Source organism: Saccostrea cucullata, unplaced genomic scaffold (assembly GCF_032062105.1).
Source record: "Saccostrea cucullata isolate Sc308-1 unplaced genomic scaffold, CSIRO_AGI_Scuc_v1 ctg5321, whole genome shotgun sequence".
NCBI lineage: Eukaryota > Metazoa > Mollusca > Bivalvia > Ostreida > Ostreidae > Saccostrea > Saccostrea cuccullata.
This window is the reverse complement of record NW_026920019.1, coordinates 28,227-44,854: the sequence shown is the minus strand read 5'-3', so window position 1 is coordinate 44,854 and position 16,628 is coordinate 28,227. Positions and strand designations below refer to the sequence as shown.

The window sequence follows — 16,628 nt, the reverse complement described above, 5'->3', positions numbered from 1 at the left end:
CAATGCACTAGATCCTGAGAAGCTGACTCTACTTGCAGGTCTTCAAAAAGCAACACTAAAAAGTAAAACAAATATAAGGCAAACCGCATTGAACTATCAATATGACTTAAGTGCAGAAAAATCTCATCTAACAAAACATCTATTGATAAATTTTTTCAAAAGGCATAAGTCAACACGGGAGAAAAAATCTAAGTGGACTCTGAAAGGTTTGTCATTTCATTTGGATCCTCGAAACATGCTTTCAGGGCGTTTTGATTGCCATCCTATTTCACTATCTCCTCGTTCAGACCTGGACGTGTCTTTTTTTGACCAGACAATATCAAATGCTGAGGAAATACAATCAAGATTGAATTTAGAGTTTGTTAGAATTAAGAGGTCGTCCACTGAATATCAGGCAAAATAAAAAAAACTGGCACATGCTTATCCAGCAAAGTCACAAAGTATGTTTGAATTATATTTCATTTACAGCCCAAATAATAATTTTGTTGAACAAAATTCAAAGTATTGTAAATTAATTTTTTTACAGACCAATTAATGTTACCGAGTCAACGAGTATATTTACTATATATTTCATTGGAATCAACAAGCGAGTTAAAATCGTTTAAAACCTAATACTTGTGCTTGATAAGAAAACTTTGTTTTTCAAAAAATAAAAGAATATGTAGGCTAAACGAATCAATCCAAAAATTGGCGGGCACTGTCTTTGTTCCAAATAAATATGTAATCAAATAATACCTAGTTTGATGTGGAAAATGATGCAAGAGTTACCTCTCTTTGCAATTTCCTCACAGCATTTATTTATTTTTTAATTTATATTCGATGAAGAAATTATATTATACGATAAATGAATGAAACTAAATTTTTAACTGATGAAAAAACAGTTAAAGATACTTTAAAAATTATTTCAATATATATGGTGTCATTTAGCCCGGTCCTACAATTCAGTGAAAAAGATGGCAGACGAATTGTTTTGCCATTATCCACCAGAGTTAAAATGCAGATTTACTGACCATGGTCAGTGTTCCGGTGATCTCGTGAACCTTATACAGTGTGTAAAGAGTACAGGTGCCCATCTCAGGTACTTAAAAACTAAAGGGAACGTATCTGAAATAGACCTCATTCTCAATAGAGGTGGGTTATATGACGTCAGTGACTATAGCAAGCAGCTAATTTTAGTTTGTAAAGAGCACCGTGATTCGTTGGGCCTGTATTGGAGGAAAAAGACCAAATGCGATTATCCTCTGCACAGTGGAGTTGGGAACGTAGCGGACAGAGCAGTGAACAAGAATTGTTCAAGTGAAATATTCTACATGTTCAACTGTCTTGTTCCCATTGGTTCAGGTATATATCATGGTTTGTTATTGTGCATGTAATGATGTATACAAGCATAAAACAAAACTGTTGTGTACCTTTAAAGTGATCAAGGTGATGCATATACAATACACAAATCAATGAATTTTATCAGGCCCCTATTAAATTTATAATTATGGTGAAGTTTGATTTTGAACTAAAAAAAACACTCTTTATATTTTTGTAAAATATAAAATTGATTTTAAATAGTACCCAATAAACGAACAACTCTATCTTTTGAAGTAAAATTTAAGTTTTAAACTCTGATATACTCTTCAGTCTTTTAGGGACTAATTTAATGTTATGTTATTACATAAAAATATTAACAAAGACTTAGTGATATACAAGTATATTTATCAATTATTTTCTTTAAAAGCCATTTGCAAGAAGTGCAGAGTTGTTCACACTAAGATGATTGCACTCTTAAACAGAAGCAATGTGAGTTGTTTTGGGAACAATGCAGACACTGAAAATGGATGCAATTCAGGTATTTTTTATGTTGACGCCTTTAAAGCTGTGTACGTGACACTTGGGGATCACTTTACCTCATGTCTGTCTGTATGTTTAATTTGTCATACATTGTATCTCAAGACTGTTATATAGAGGTGTCCACAAAGTATTTGTTCAGGCACTATGGCTTTTGAAAAATATTAAGATTGCTGATTTTGTGACCCTGAACTTGACTTCTGAGTCACTGACCATGCCAGTGATGTAGGCTACAGGCAGCATATGTAGAACATCACACTGCTGTTTTGATCTCGGCCCAGGTATCAGTACGAGCAGATAATGTCGCCCAAGCTCTAAGGGCATGGGCCAACCATCTGACAGCTAATACCAGGGACAAGATCAAAATAGTGGTGGGATGTTCAAGTACAAGTACTTTCATTTGGCGCACTTTTTAAAAATAATTTTCTCAATATTCTTCTTTAGATAAATATTTTTTTAAACATGTTAAATATACTGGTAAAATTTTAAAAATTAAACAAAATTAATATTTCTCTCTAATAATTAACTAAAGATTTTACTCATTTCACACAAATTAAACAGAAATATAATATGAAAATTAAGGGCGAGACAAGCCTAGCTTTGACAATGGGCTGAGGCATAGATATCTCAGACCTGAGAGTGAGACAGTCGTAGTTCCAGGGTGCTGTCTCATGAAGTCAGACATCTATAGTCCAAAACATCTGTATAAGGGCTGATACACTACTAGGTACATAGTACATACTTAGACTTTTGAGAGGTATTGAGCCTGTACTATTTAGCATGCATATCAGCATATGAACACTGTTTGTAAAAGTATATTTTGAAAAATATCAGTGTAATAGTCCACTTGACTGAAACATATTTTTCAAAATTTAATTAATTTTGTCTTTCAAATTTTTATAAATAAATTGGATTTGATAACTATCGTATAAACACGCATATAACCTCATGACATTGTGCTTAAAAAAAGTATACATATATAATATGATAATATTTAGATTAGCTGACTATTATATATAGTTGTATTATATAAATAAAAACAAAGACAGAATGAAATAAAATCTCTTTCTATTATGATCATAATTCAGTATTTACCCTAAGAGCCAGCTAACAGCTAAATTCAGTGCTTGAATTGAAGAAAATGCTACTTTTGATATAAAAAATTGTTGTGAAATCCACAGATATTCTGTTCATAAACTCAGTCCCTAGCCTGTTACTGCTGATATCTATAACCCTTTACTTTGAAATAAAGAGAAAACACTGTAAATTATAAAAATAATTCATAATAAATACATGTATCAATATTTCTGATAATCTCAATTTCATTATTGATTATTCATTGTGAGTTGAGGAATCCTATATAGTTTTTGTCGTGTCCGTCTGTCTGTTTGTCCGCAAAATAATTTTTATTGAGTGTCACCTTTTATGATGATTTTTCATCAATGCGCTACGCGCATTGATGACGTTTTCCGTCCAAATTTTTTCTTTGATACATCGATCAAAGAAAAAAATATTACATTCATTTCTTATCATTTAATTATGATTTTAAAAATAATTATATAAAACTTTTCTTTCATTATGAATATTTAATTGACGCATGGAGTCATGCGTAGTAATACATCATAACAGAAAATTCAAAATGGCTGAATGTTTACGCATCAGAGTCACTGTGTAGGATTGAATGGGTTAGACGCAAAATGAAAAGTGCAGTTGTTGAATGCTGAATTAGAAATGAAAGAAGAGGTCAGACGATGACTCGAGGTATGCTGCATTGTGCTGGAGGAAACGTTGAGCACTGGATTTGTCGAGGAGGGAACGGTAACAGGTGGGAACGAGGTACACGGTGGGTACGTAATATCAGAAGAAGACGGTGGACACGACGAGACGCAGGAGGACGGGCGTGCAACTTTGGCAAGGGCAGAACTCAGATGGTGTTTTTGTGAAGTTGAACAGTCCCTGCTGTAGGATCTAACAGATGCCTCGTTACGATGGCCGCTCATGAACATTATGTGGCGGGTCTCAAATCCGTCATCATTCAAAGCTTGGATGGCGGTGCTCCGCAAACAGTGTGCCGTGTATTTCTTGGAACAACCTGCATTTCTGGAGATATCCGGCATAAATTTGGAAAATTGATATTGTTTGCAGGGCTTGGCCATGTACCAGATTGTTGTAGAATCAGGGGAGGAAAGAGCTTCCTTCGTACAGTGATTAAAAAGTGATTGAGCCTGGTGGTCCGTATGCTGTATAAATGTTTTGAGTGCAGCAACAGGACAGTGTTGATCGCCAGTTGCATACATACGTTTATCCTGGGGGGCCTCCTGGGTATCAAGTCCTCCCTGCCAATTCTTTTGTTTTGTTTCATGCGAAAGGGATACATATTCCATTCCATTGTCGTCTTTGAGGAATAGGAATGACTTTGGACTTAGCTGATGGTGGAATTCTAATCCCCTGGACACAAAATGAAGGGACAAATTAAACCAAACACGGTAGCGTAGAATAACAGGGTTTAAGCAGGAAGTAAGGTATGTAGAAATTTTGGATAGATCAGCTGGTGACACCACAGATTTGTGTTGGGTAGGTCTAGATAAACCGAGGGTCATGTTTTGTTTTAGTTTTCCTGTAAGGGCCCCATTTGCTTGTTTAAAAGCTTTGTCTCGAACAATGTCAAAATCTCTGCCAATGTCACTAAGGTGTCGGTTAATCGCAGATCTTATGCCTTTTAATGTGTTTTTGTGATATTCCTGGGGCTGCGAGACTTTATTTTCTGTTTCTGAATCCAGTTTTGGTTGGACCTCAGAGTAAAACCATCTTAAATGATTATTTAGTTCCTCTCTTGAAATTGAATGTAAATCCAGAGGAAAACCAAATTTCTCTAAGCTCCAATCTACAATTTAATTAGTCCTTTTAAATAAATTGTGTTTGACTGTTATTTTTTTCCTTTATTTTTTCAAATTACTTTCATTTGGTTCAAAGTCTATTTTTTATTAATTTTTCTGACTCTATATACTATTTTTTTGCTTTTTATCTATAATTACTTGTATTAAATTTTTTTTAGATATAATCTAAATTTATTTTTAATTATTATTGAACAGTTTGTAATGAATTTTATTATTTTTTTTTTTCCAATTTGTGTACATGTATTAATTAAATGCCTACCTTGCAAAATTTTCACACCCCATTTTGTTTTTGCTTTGGTTGCTGAAGAATGCTTTTTAGATTCAATTTCATCAAGCTCCTCAACTGTAAGGGATTTAAATCTTTGTTTTGGTTTTTCAGTGGAAGTGAGAGGTACCGGCAGTCTTTGATCTTCTTCAAAAGCCTTTTTCATTTCAGCCATGGCTTGACTGTTGCTTGTAGAGGCCGTAATTTCGTGAATCGTGTACTCAGCTGGAAGGTCCATTTCAGTATTTAGAAGGAAATCCAAAACTTCATCATCTATATCACCCTCTGTGTTCCCCAAAGCTAACATTTCTTCAACATTACCAAGATCAAAAGTCGCCGCTTGCTGACTCATTTTTACCGACGCAGACGATATCGTGAGAAAAGATGTATTTATATGTCATCAATATTTGTGTTCTTGTTTTCATTTTTATTTAACTTTTTATTTTATTTATTTGTCTTTTCAGTCTTGCAAGCAATAAAATTGAATAAAAACACGAACGAAAACAATGTGTACAGTTTTATTTGGAAATTCCCTTTCTATAATTAGACCTTAAAATAGAAAGGTGAAAGGTTGCATTCCAGAGAAAAGTAGTTCCGGCTCTTTAGTGCAAGCGCACGCCAGATTTTATTGATGCAGTTATCAAAAGGATTTTTAAACCAATCAGAATTGAGTATTTTATAGAAATTAAATGATTGTCATTTTATCACAGTCTTGATTACAATCATTGGACTGTTTCTTTTTACAGGTGAATATTAACTAATTTGCAAATAAATAGCTGATCACTCTTACTTTACTCAATTATCTTCAAATGTTACCATATTAGGTGACATATTTGTTTTTTTTTCATATAACACTCAAGTAATATACTAACGCCTAAACGGATGGTAGTACATTTAAAATTTTAATGAGTTATGTATCATTTAATTTCTATAAAATACTTGATTCTGATTGGATAAAAAATTGTTTGATAACTGCATCAATAAAATCTAGAGTTCGCTTGCACTAAGCAGCCGGAACTACTTTGGCTGTCTTTATATAGTCTTTATACATGTATATTTCCCGCTTCCAGATTACTTTTTGAAGGAATAATTAAATAGTTTTCCTTTAACTGATATTTTCCTGAATTTCGAAACCTGTCCATTACGTTTCTGAGTTATTACCTACTTTTGTATCTTTTTGACTCTGTAAAACAGGAGAAGTTGGCTATGAAAATCTAACTGATGAAAAGAATGACTCTCAGGCTGCTCTGCCCGTCACAAGTTCTGATTGTTACGGTGAGTATAAAATTCTTGAATATGTAGTTTGAAAAGAAAAGGTTCATTAAATGTTTTTATTCTAAATGTTTTTCTAGTGATTAAATTGAAAAATATATCAATATTTTAAAGACTGTAAATGAGTGGCATTTCTTTACAGACAAATTTGCAAATAAGTAGTTGACCAGTCTTAGTCACTCTTAGTTTACTGTAGAATCACATATTTGTGTATATAAATGCAACGAAATAGGGCAGCAAGAAATTCAAATATTGAGTATATTTTTGATAATTCAAGACATGGAAAATGTAAATATAAGGAATGCTTTTAAGTTTAGTGTGAATTATTGGTGTGTGAATCACATATATGCCTTGATCTATGACAAGTCTCATTCACACACCAATAACTCACACAAAACTTTAAAACATTCCTTCATTAATAAATAATATATGTAAATGCAGAAACTAAATATATTAAACATTGACTATAATTTTTGTAAAAAAAAAAGGAGAAGTTGGCTATGAAAATGTAACTGATGAAAAAAATGACTCTCGGACTGCTCTGATCACAAATCCTGAGTGTTACGGTGAGTATAAAATTCTTGTAAGAGTACCGGTAGTTTAAAAAAAAAATAGTTTTATGAATTTTCTTCCCAACCCCTCCTAGCTTAGATCAATGCATGCATGCTCTTTTTTTCCTAAAGTATGGGACACAGATTCTCTGAATTAGCTTTTCTTATTAGCCCTTTTCCAGCATTCATCCATCTAGGTGTCTGTCCTTATATGAACTTTTCACATTTTCAACTTCTTCAGAACCACTGGGTTTATTATTTATATAGGTCCCAGGGTACAGGGGATTCAAAAATATACAAGTAAAGACTTAAACCTTCTTCCAAGGGAAGATATTAAATGAAGAAAAAGCAATAAATAGGCTAAGGTCATTAAAAAGTCATTTTCTAAAGAATGACTTGGTCAGAAAAGATAAAACTTGTGTAAAAGCTTTCTATGATCATGATGATAATGTAGATTCTAAGTTGGCCAAATTACACCCCAAGCAGGGTAGTTATATTCATATTGAACATGTTGACATTTCCTATGTAGTTCAGATTCAGAGACCCCTTTAGGTGTTATATGGGGTCACATTTTTCATGGTACGGTAATTAATTTATAAAGGTGAAGAATCTTTAAAAAAAATAAATCAAAGAATAATAGCTGGGCTAAGGTTACTCAGGCCTTAAGACCCCTTGTTTATTTAGTTAGCTTATGCGATAGTAATGCGTCCGGCATCCCGTCCATCTGTCTGTCTGTAAACAATTTTTCAAAATGCTACTCCTCTTACAGCTTTGGTTTGATTTCAGTATTACTTGAAACTCAAGTAGACTACACAAGTAGACAGTATATCAACTTTTGATTTCGATGAACGGTGTTGCCCTGGTTACTAAAAATAGAAATTTCTGTGAAAAACATTCAAAATGCTACTTCTCCTACAGTTTGAGTCTTGATTTCAATATAACTTGACACACAAGTAGACTACATTAAGATACATAATTCTTTTTATTGGTTTTTGATTTCGTTGAATGGTGTTGCCATGGTTACTAAAAATAAGAAATTTCTATGAAATACTTAAAAAATGCAATTCCAAATACAGTTTCAGTCTGATTATAGTACATGTATTATGTGGCATGCAAGTAGTGTACACTGAGATACATGATCATTATTCTGTTTTTGCTGTTGTGAAGATACATGATCATTATTCTATTATTGCTGTTGTGAGGTTTCAAGTCCCTACTGCCACTTTTCTTTGTTTAAAGTACAAACTAGTAGAGCTACAGTCTCGACAGAGATTTCTGGTTTTTCTTTTCTTTTCACATTTTATGTAGTGTAGGGTTTCCTCGTGCAGTCATACTTTCTCTTCTGATTATTTCTTTTGTGTTTTAGATTTATTATCTTCACAAACAACTCAAGCAAGCATACCCAGCAGTCATGAGGAGTGGGAACCAGAGTCTTCTTCATTAGAGATAATAAATGAAGTTATAAGTCTTTTATCCAATGGGAGTCTTGATCCACTAAGGTAAAAAAAATGTCATATATGTACATATTGATCACTGTTTTTAACCTCACCTGAGCTGAAGGCTCCTGTGAGCTTTTCTGATCAAAATTTGTCTGTTGTCTGACGTAGTTGTTGTCATCATTGTCAGAAACTTTTTACAATTTCATCTTTTTCTCAAGAAACACTGGGCCAATTTCAACCAAACTTGCCACAAAGTATTCTTGGGTGAAGGGGATTCAAGTTTGTTCAAATGAAGGGTCGCGCCCTCTTCTAAGGAAAGATAATACTGTAAACCAACTTTTATTCGCGTGCGAGAAATTTTCGCGAGATTCGCGAGAGACTCGTCATCGCGAATATTTCTCGCCGCGAACCGGTCCTGAAAGTCTCTGTTGTATTAACAACATTTCCAAACAAGGTTTGATCGCGAAAATTAATCGTCGCGAACAAGTTTACGCCCGGTTAATCGCGAAATAAAGTCGTCGCGAATAAAAGTTGGTTTACAGTAATGAATTGTTGAAAAATTAATGGCAGCTTTTAAAAATCTTCTTTTCAAGAACCACTGGGCCATGAAAGATGAAACTCATGTAGAATTATCCTTAGGTAGTGTAGATTCAAATTTGTACAAATCTTGCCCCCCCCCCCCCCAGAGGTAGGGTGGGTCCATAACGGGGATGGGGTGGGTGTTCAAAGTTTAACGTAGGAATACATAGGGAAAATCTTAAACCACTGGACCATGAAAATTGAAACTCATGTGGAAGCCTCCTCTAGTAGAGTAGATTCAAGTTTGTAAAAATCATGCCCCAAGGGTTAGGGTGAGGCCAAAATCAGGTATCAAATTTTTACATAAGAATTCTTAGGAAAATCTTCTCAAAAACACCAAAAGCTGCAGTGATTGTTCATATTTATATGGAAGCATCGTCGGGTAGTGTAGATTAAAGTTCGTTCTAATCATGACCAACCAGGAGAACAGAGGAGCCGTAAAAGTGGATCATAGCTATAAAAAGGAATATAAACGCTTCATTGATAAAAAGGAATATAAAGGCTTCATCAATATGTATCACCCAGTGAGATTATTTAAGATTAATTGATTGTTTCTGTACCAAAAACAGGTACACTATTGATAATAGACTGAATCGTTCAAATCATGATCCCTTTGGAACCTGTTGCTAATACATGTATACCAAATTGTCTCTGTTTAATAGATAATGCCATTACAGCATAACTTGGTTATTATGTGATCACTGGGACCTATGAATATCCATGTTCATACTAAACAAGTTTTCTGTAGAATTATTTTTTAATCTCATCCTTCTCTCTTCTGAATATGGATATTATGGATTTATGACAAGAAAAACTGCATTTTGTATTTCAGTACAGTGTATTTCCATCCTATTTCAGATCACAACTATCAGTACCATTGACTGAATCTGCACCTAGAACACAGAGATATTATGAGCGGAGAGCCAAGGAGATAGTTTTACAGTTGTTAGAATTCATTGCTCCATCTCAGTCCCAACTACTGCTAGAAAAAATTACAGATAAATCAGATGTGCTAAATACCTCCTCTGATGACAGGCTTCTTCAGGCTTTTGTGAAGGCATATCAGGAGGCCTCACATTCCCCTTTGTTACAAAAGCAGATTTTGTCAGTAATTTCCAGTCACTTCCAGAAAAATACACTATTAGAATCCTTTCCGAATGTCACCAAGTACAAAATAGATGTAGCAAGAGATTACTCGAAGAAAGGTGGTATGGCTGAGCCTCAGAAGTTGCCCAAGTCAACCAAGTTCTCTATACTTCCACAAGAACAGGTTTGATATTTGTATTTTAGCACACCTGATTTGAAAGCTCAGTTGAGCATTTCTGATCATCTGTATGTAGGTCCTTCTTTCCATAAACTTCACATTTAATTCACCACTGGGCAAATTTAGTAAAAATTTAATAAAGCATCAAATTCAATTAAAGAGCCAAAGACTGAAAGGTGAGATGATCAAGGAAAGGCTTAGAATAAAGTGGAAAATCTTCCTCTAAGAAAGTCTTCTTTTAAGAAACAGTTGATGAGAAGAAAAAAAATGAAATAGGACCAAAAAATGCTGACTGACATATTTCTTACTAATTAAGGTCTTCTGTCTTCACGGAACACTTCAATCAAAGTAGGTCACCGTAACTTGCTTATGTTTTTTTATAGCTTTATTAAAATACATTTGGTCCTTACTGGTTAAGAATCATCATACTTTTTCAGTTGATACAACTTGGTTCTTACGATATTTAGAGTTAGAGGCTTCAAATAGAAGTGATAGATTGTACAATTTATCAGAAGAGCAATTCAAGGCCCTTGGGCTTAGGGATGGGTTTCGCCAAAAATTTTGTATTGTTATATATCACGATTTTTTCCCAAAACATCATCATAATATGATATTTTTACAGGCAATTTTTACAATGATTTTTAATGAATAATCCTTATTTTCTTTTAAATATGCTAGAAAAACAAAATTTCACCATTTGAATTTTTTTATGTACATAAAATTAATCATGTTTGGATGGTAAGATGCCATTCTTTTCACCTTTTACATCATTTTCATCATGACTTTCTGTGAGTGAAATTTGAAATATTGAACAAATAATGAATAATTCCTGGACTTTATAATATGTACCTAAATACCGGTATTTTGGTTTCCGTATCACAATACGTATCACACAGCAAAAAATCTCGATATACCAATAAAATTGCACATCCCTACTTAGGCCTCTTGTATTAAATAACATTTTTACTTTTATGGAAGAGGGCTGACAGCTGGTTTCTGAATTTGACTAAAACTGTCCAAACGGGACAAAATACCCCCCGCTGGGTTTTTCAGAAGTAAGTTTTTGCATAATAAAGATATGTATCAAACACGAATTATGAAATTTTTCTAACAGTGACCTTGAACTTCTCCAAGGTCATGACACAATCTTAGTGTGGAGTAGTAGATTCTAATGTCCCTCTGCAAGAAAGATATGGACCGGACACGATTGCACAGACATACGGACAGACAGACAGACAGACGGACGGACAGATGGACAAGGAGATTCCTATATACCCCCCCAAACTTCGTTTGCGGGGGGTATAATAAATTAAAAGTATACAGTACATATTTAAACACATGTATTTGTTTAATTTTATAGGTGCAGCACTTTGTTGACTTTATATCTCAACCACAGTATGTCCAAGATGTTGCATTTGGAGAGAGAACACTTAAACTGTCCACAGGACAAAAGATACATATACCTGACATTGTAAGAACAGTAATAGGTAGCAGAATAATTTCCTCTTACACAGCATACTGTGAAGAAACTAGCTTTCATCCATGCAAAAGGTCAACACTTTACGAATTACTAAGGAACTGTTCTGCAACTCAAAGGAAGAGTCTGTGTGGACTGGACAACACTACTGCTGATGGTATATGCTCACTGGAGAAGATGATTTCTATAGCAGAAGCAATGGAAAGCTATGGTGCATTGTCACATGTTTCACAGGTATAAATATTTATGTTTGTTAGCTTAATTTTGGCATTCCTTGTTAGCTAAGAGAAACGTAAGAGAGAATGGCTTAATCTTTCATACTTATCGTTATCCTCATCATTGGATACCCACAGGTGATCTCCTTTTTTACTTATCAATAAAAGAGGAGATCACCAGTAAGTATCCGACGATGCGTTATCCTTATGCAGACCTTTCAAATTTCCATCTTCCTTTCAAAATGAATTGTCCGATTGTACCATGTAATGTTAACCAGTCTTATACAATTATTTTTGGGTAAAGAGAATTTTGTACAATGATACCCTCTTCCAAGGGGAGATAATTAAGAAAGGACAAAACCGTGGATATGGGGGGTGATTTTAAGCTCTTCTGAGCCAAATTAAGGGCTCAAAGAGTTAATGCTATGTTCATTTTTGCAGTGTGCGTAATCTTACACACAGGGATTTACATGGGGATATGTATTTGAAAAAAAATTATCTAAAAAAAAATTTGAGAGCAGCAGGGTATTTATAAATCATATTTTTACTATTATTCAAGCATTCCTAACCAGTGAACAAACTGATCATATCCTAGCTGCCTATGGTCATTTTTATACTTCTCTTAATTAGTTTATAGATATATTTGTGTTCCTTTGTCCATCTTTCTATATACATTTAATCAATTATACATTTTGAAGGTACTCAGTATTACCGATACTCTTAGAAAGTGTAGGTCAAGTAGATAAATATTGCTTATCTTGATATTCATGCATAATAATAAAAAAAAATCAATGTAATTATTACTAAATTACAACATGAAGTATATTGATATAATTTTAAATTTTATTTTCTGTTGCAGGATATTGCAAAAAGATTAAGAGCCGGTAAGCAATACCTCACATGTGACTACAGATGGCATATTACGCAGGAAAATAGTGTACCAGACCACTGCATCCAGTATGCACTGAGTAACCCAGATAATCATGAATTTAGTTCTAAATGTGACCACAGCCATATGGAGAAGTGCTAGAACTGTGAGGATCTTGCTCAGGTTATGGATGATCTAGAGCAGTTGATCATTGATGGAAAGTATCCTTCAGCAGAAATCAAAACAGAATTTATGCACGACTTCATGAACTGTAGAGGAAAGGTAATACAATGGAAACAACACATACTTAGAACGGTCAACCAAAAGAATGCAAAGCATTATGTTCTCCAGAACCTGGATTCAACATCAGTTCTCATTGTGTTAGACTGGGCTATGAAGTTCTTACCATGGTATGACAGAGAGAGACAAACAGATTACTATGGTAAAAAAGGGATTAACTGGCACATTAGTGTGGTTTTGATGCGCTCAGATAATGACCAGTACTTTTCAGAATGTTATGCCCACCTTTTCAACAGTTTTCCTCAAGGCTGGTATACAGTGGCTTCTATTATCGAGCACCTTTTCTCTGAAATCAAGTCAAGACATCCAACCATCACATCTGCATATTTGCGCAGTGACAATGCGGGATGTTACCACTGTGGTCCACTAGTGGCATCAATTCCAGGGATATCCGAAAGAACAGGAATTAGAGTGTGTAGAATTGATTTCAGTGAGGCACAGAGCGGAAAAGATATCTGTGATAGAACAGCACCTTTAAAATTCCATGCCAAACATTATGGAAATGAGGGGCATAATATTGCAAATGCAGTGGAGCTAAAAGAGGCACTTGAGAGCTATGGGGGTGTTCAGAACACTAGAGTATATGTAGCAGAGGTTGATTTCTCTTACCAGAAGCTTCGAAAATGTTCAATTCCAGTGATCAACCATCTAACCAATTTCATGTTCCAGCCAGATGGTCTCACAGCTTGGCAAGCTTACAATGTAGGAGTTGGTAGGAAAATGACAAATTTTGAACTTAAGCAACTAAGCAATGGTGTGCAAGGAGAAACAGCGTTGAAGGTGGGTGCTCTAGAACAAATCTGTATAAATTTTTAAACTTTATCTTGGATTCAAACATTCTTGGATAAAATGTTTTTGGGACAATTTTTCATGCATTTTTCTCTCCATCTTTCACCCTTGAAAAAATTTATCAAGAAGCACCCTAATTTTTTCCTTTCAAGTGCTTCAGATGATACACAAGTATGACATGTTTCATAAATGATCATAATTATAAATTGGTTTATTTTCTAAGACAGATACATGTAGGTAGAAGTAGGTTTAAATACCTAAACACTAGTAGCTAATTACATGTATATCTATGTTAATGCAGGTAGAAAGTCTTTGGACTGGACTTCACTAAAAATTTATAAAATCTGCATCTTTTTTCAAAACTTTCATTATAGACTCTAGTAACATCCGGTTTTTATAATCACTTTATCATATCTACTACAGATTTTGGAAGATGCAAAGCTGCAAATGGGAAGTGTGAGAGGAAGACAATCAAAAGTAGTCAAAGTTAAAAAGGTTTGATTTAATTTTATTTCAAATTTTTTTTAAAATGCATAAAAGTAACTAGGTAAGTTTATTCAGTATACTTGTGATTAAATTTGCTGCTTTTCTTTGTGAATAGCCACGAATGACCATTGAAGAAAGCAGAGAAGACCATGAAATGGAAGTTGACAGATGTTCTGGTACCGTAGAGTCAGCAGGTAGAAATGAGGTACACACATAAATCATTGCATCTACCATACTCTGTGAACTCACAAATTTTTGTGGGGGTTTAATTTTCATTGTTTTTGAGTACGAAGAAACCCATGAATTCATGTCCACCATGAAATGTAAACTATTACAGAAATTACTACTCAACAATTCTTCATCCAGGAAATCAATTCCCCACAAACTAAGAAAGTTTCTCAAGCCATGAAAATTTGACCCCAAGAAAATATGTGACTTTAAAGTATGTAAACCATGAAAATATCATCTGTACATGTATTTGCAAAGATTTACAAATTGTTTTAATGAATATGATTATAATCTTTATATCCTTAATATCATAACAAATTACTATATCTTTTTTTTTAATTCATTTTAGGAATGTTCTACATATGTCTGTTGTGAATGTGGAGCCTCTTTCTCCTCACTAGCAGATTTCAACATGCACCATGATATTGGAGATCACAACATTACTTCAGAAGATAAAGTAAAGTTGTTATGGTCCCATAAATGTTCCTCAATTAAGGAGACACTCATCAGCATGACATCTGTTGGTGGTAGTGACACTGTGTCATCAAAAAGTGAAGGAAAAATGGGGTGGGCACTTAAGAAACAACGACAGTGCAGGAGATTCAGCCCAGCTGTAAAAGACTTTTTGTTTAATTTGTATACAGAGGGAGAGAGAACAGGGCAGAAGTACTCTCCAACCGATGCTTCCAAACTTATTCGTTGTGCCAGGGATCAGAATGGTGTAAGAACATTTCACACAGATGATTGGTTAAGCACACAACAAATTCAGGGATTGTTCTCTAGATTTACTCAGAAATCTCTTTTACTTAAAACAACAGAAGAGGTTGATATTGACCTGGAAGAAATTTTAAAAGATATAGCAGATCGAGAGAAACAGGAGAAAGAATCAGCCATGATTGACAGATTGTGCGAAACTGTGACAGACAATGTTTAGTTCTGGGGAAAGAGAAAGAATCAGCCATGATTGGCATATTGTGCGAAACTATGACAGACAATGTTTAGTTCTGGGGAAAGAGAAAGAATCAGCCATGATTGACAGATTGTGGGAAACTGTGACAGACAATGTTTAGTTCTGGGGAAAGAGAAAGAATCAGCCATGATTGACAGATTGTGCGAAAATGTGACAGACAATGTTTAGTTCTCAGGTGACTTAAAGATTACAGACAATGTAGAAGTTGATACTGACTTAGAAGATATAGCAGATGGAGAGAGACAGGAGAAAGAATCAGCCATGATTGACAGATTGTGCAAAACCGTGACAGACAATGTTTAGTTCTCAGGTGACTTAAAAATAACAGACAATGTAGAAGTTGATACTGACTTAGAAGATATAGCTGATGGAGAGAGACAGGAGAAAGAATCAGCCATGATTGACAGATTGTGCGAAACTGTGACAGACAATGTTTAGCTTTCCTGAAAGAAAGTATTAGCATCGCATGGCCACTTTGGCTTGTTGTAGCAGATTTATTTCTTTTTCTAAATTAAGTTGTTTAATTTCATAAATATTTTGACTTTATAATGTGGATCTGATTTAAATTATGGCTTCAACCTTCTGAATCTTCTGGAAGTCATGATTGACAAACCTGAATCTACACTACCTGAGAATGCTTCCTTCTAAATTAAGTCTTATAATTTTTCTGATTTTTAAAGATCCCATGCATATCCCTCTGTGAAATTTAATTGCATATTGCTTACCTATTGAAGCTTTCACCTAAGTTTGATGTTTAATAATGCCATAAAATGTTTAAATTCAATGTGGAACCCCTGTAGGAATCACAGCGTCTGTTCCTCTGTCTGTTAACACTTTTAAGTGAAAACTCGCTTTTCAACAAAATGTTTTCAATATATATTTTGTATCACACTAAAAGAACAAAACAATTATAGATTTTGTGATCTGTAATCTTTGTATCAAGGGTGGCATGATTTTCTTCCTTGCACTCGGAACTGTTTATGATTATGACAAGGTTATCATATGCTGCGACTATGCACTTCATTTCCAGATGCATTCCACAGCAGATCATCTATTATTTCCACATTTGCTGATGAGCCTTGACCTTAGTAATTCCATCAGCATCATGCAGTTCACAGTTTTCATTTTCCTAGTATGTCAAGAACTCTTGGATTAATTAGTAATAATCATGAGGCTTCTTTATCATAATATC

General features: G+C 34.3%; 2 protein-coding genes across 3 annotated transcripts; both read left to right on the top strand.

The window, feature by feature from the left end:
- The first annotated feature begins 859 nt into the window (after nucleotides 1–859).
- Nucleotides 860–12,825, top strand: LOC134241766 (uncharacterized). Its single transcript, XM_062723791.1, has 8 exons — nucleotides 860–1,341; nucleotides 1,727–1,837; nucleotides 6,193–6,273; nucleotides 6,759–6,836; nucleotides 8,188–8,320; nucleotides 9,698–10,109; nucleotides 11,464–11,814; nucleotides 12,655–12,825. Exons 1-8 carry the CDS (start codon nucleotides 954–956, stop codon nucleotides 12,823–12,825), a joined length of 1,725 nt encoding a protein of 574 aa, XP_062579775.1. The 5' UTR covers nucleotides 860–953.
- LOC134241721 (uncharacterized) lies at nucleotides 9,917–16,195 on the top strand. Of its 2 annotated transcripts, XR_009986717.1 has the most exons (7): nucleotides 9,917–10,109; nucleotides 11,464–11,814; nucleotides 12,655–13,743; nucleotides 14,176–14,247; nucleotides 14,354–14,443; nucleotides 14,816–15,746; nucleotides 15,814–16,195. XR_009986717.1 is itself a non-coding variant. In XM_062723744.1 (6 exons), exons 3-6 carry the CDS (start codon nucleotides 12,850–12,852, stop codon nucleotides 15,398–15,400), a joined length of 1,641 nt encoding a protein of 546 aa, XP_062579728.1. In that variant the 5' UTR covers nucleotides 9,917–10,109; nucleotides 11,464–11,814; nucleotides 12,655–12,849; the 3' UTR covers nucleotides 15,401–16,195. The 2 variants fall into 2 exon arrangements, 1 of the variants encoding a protein (XP_062579728.1); XM_062723744.1 differs by having other exon boundaries at nucleotides 14,816–16,195.
- Nucleotides 16,196–16,628: the final 433 nt, after the last annotated feature.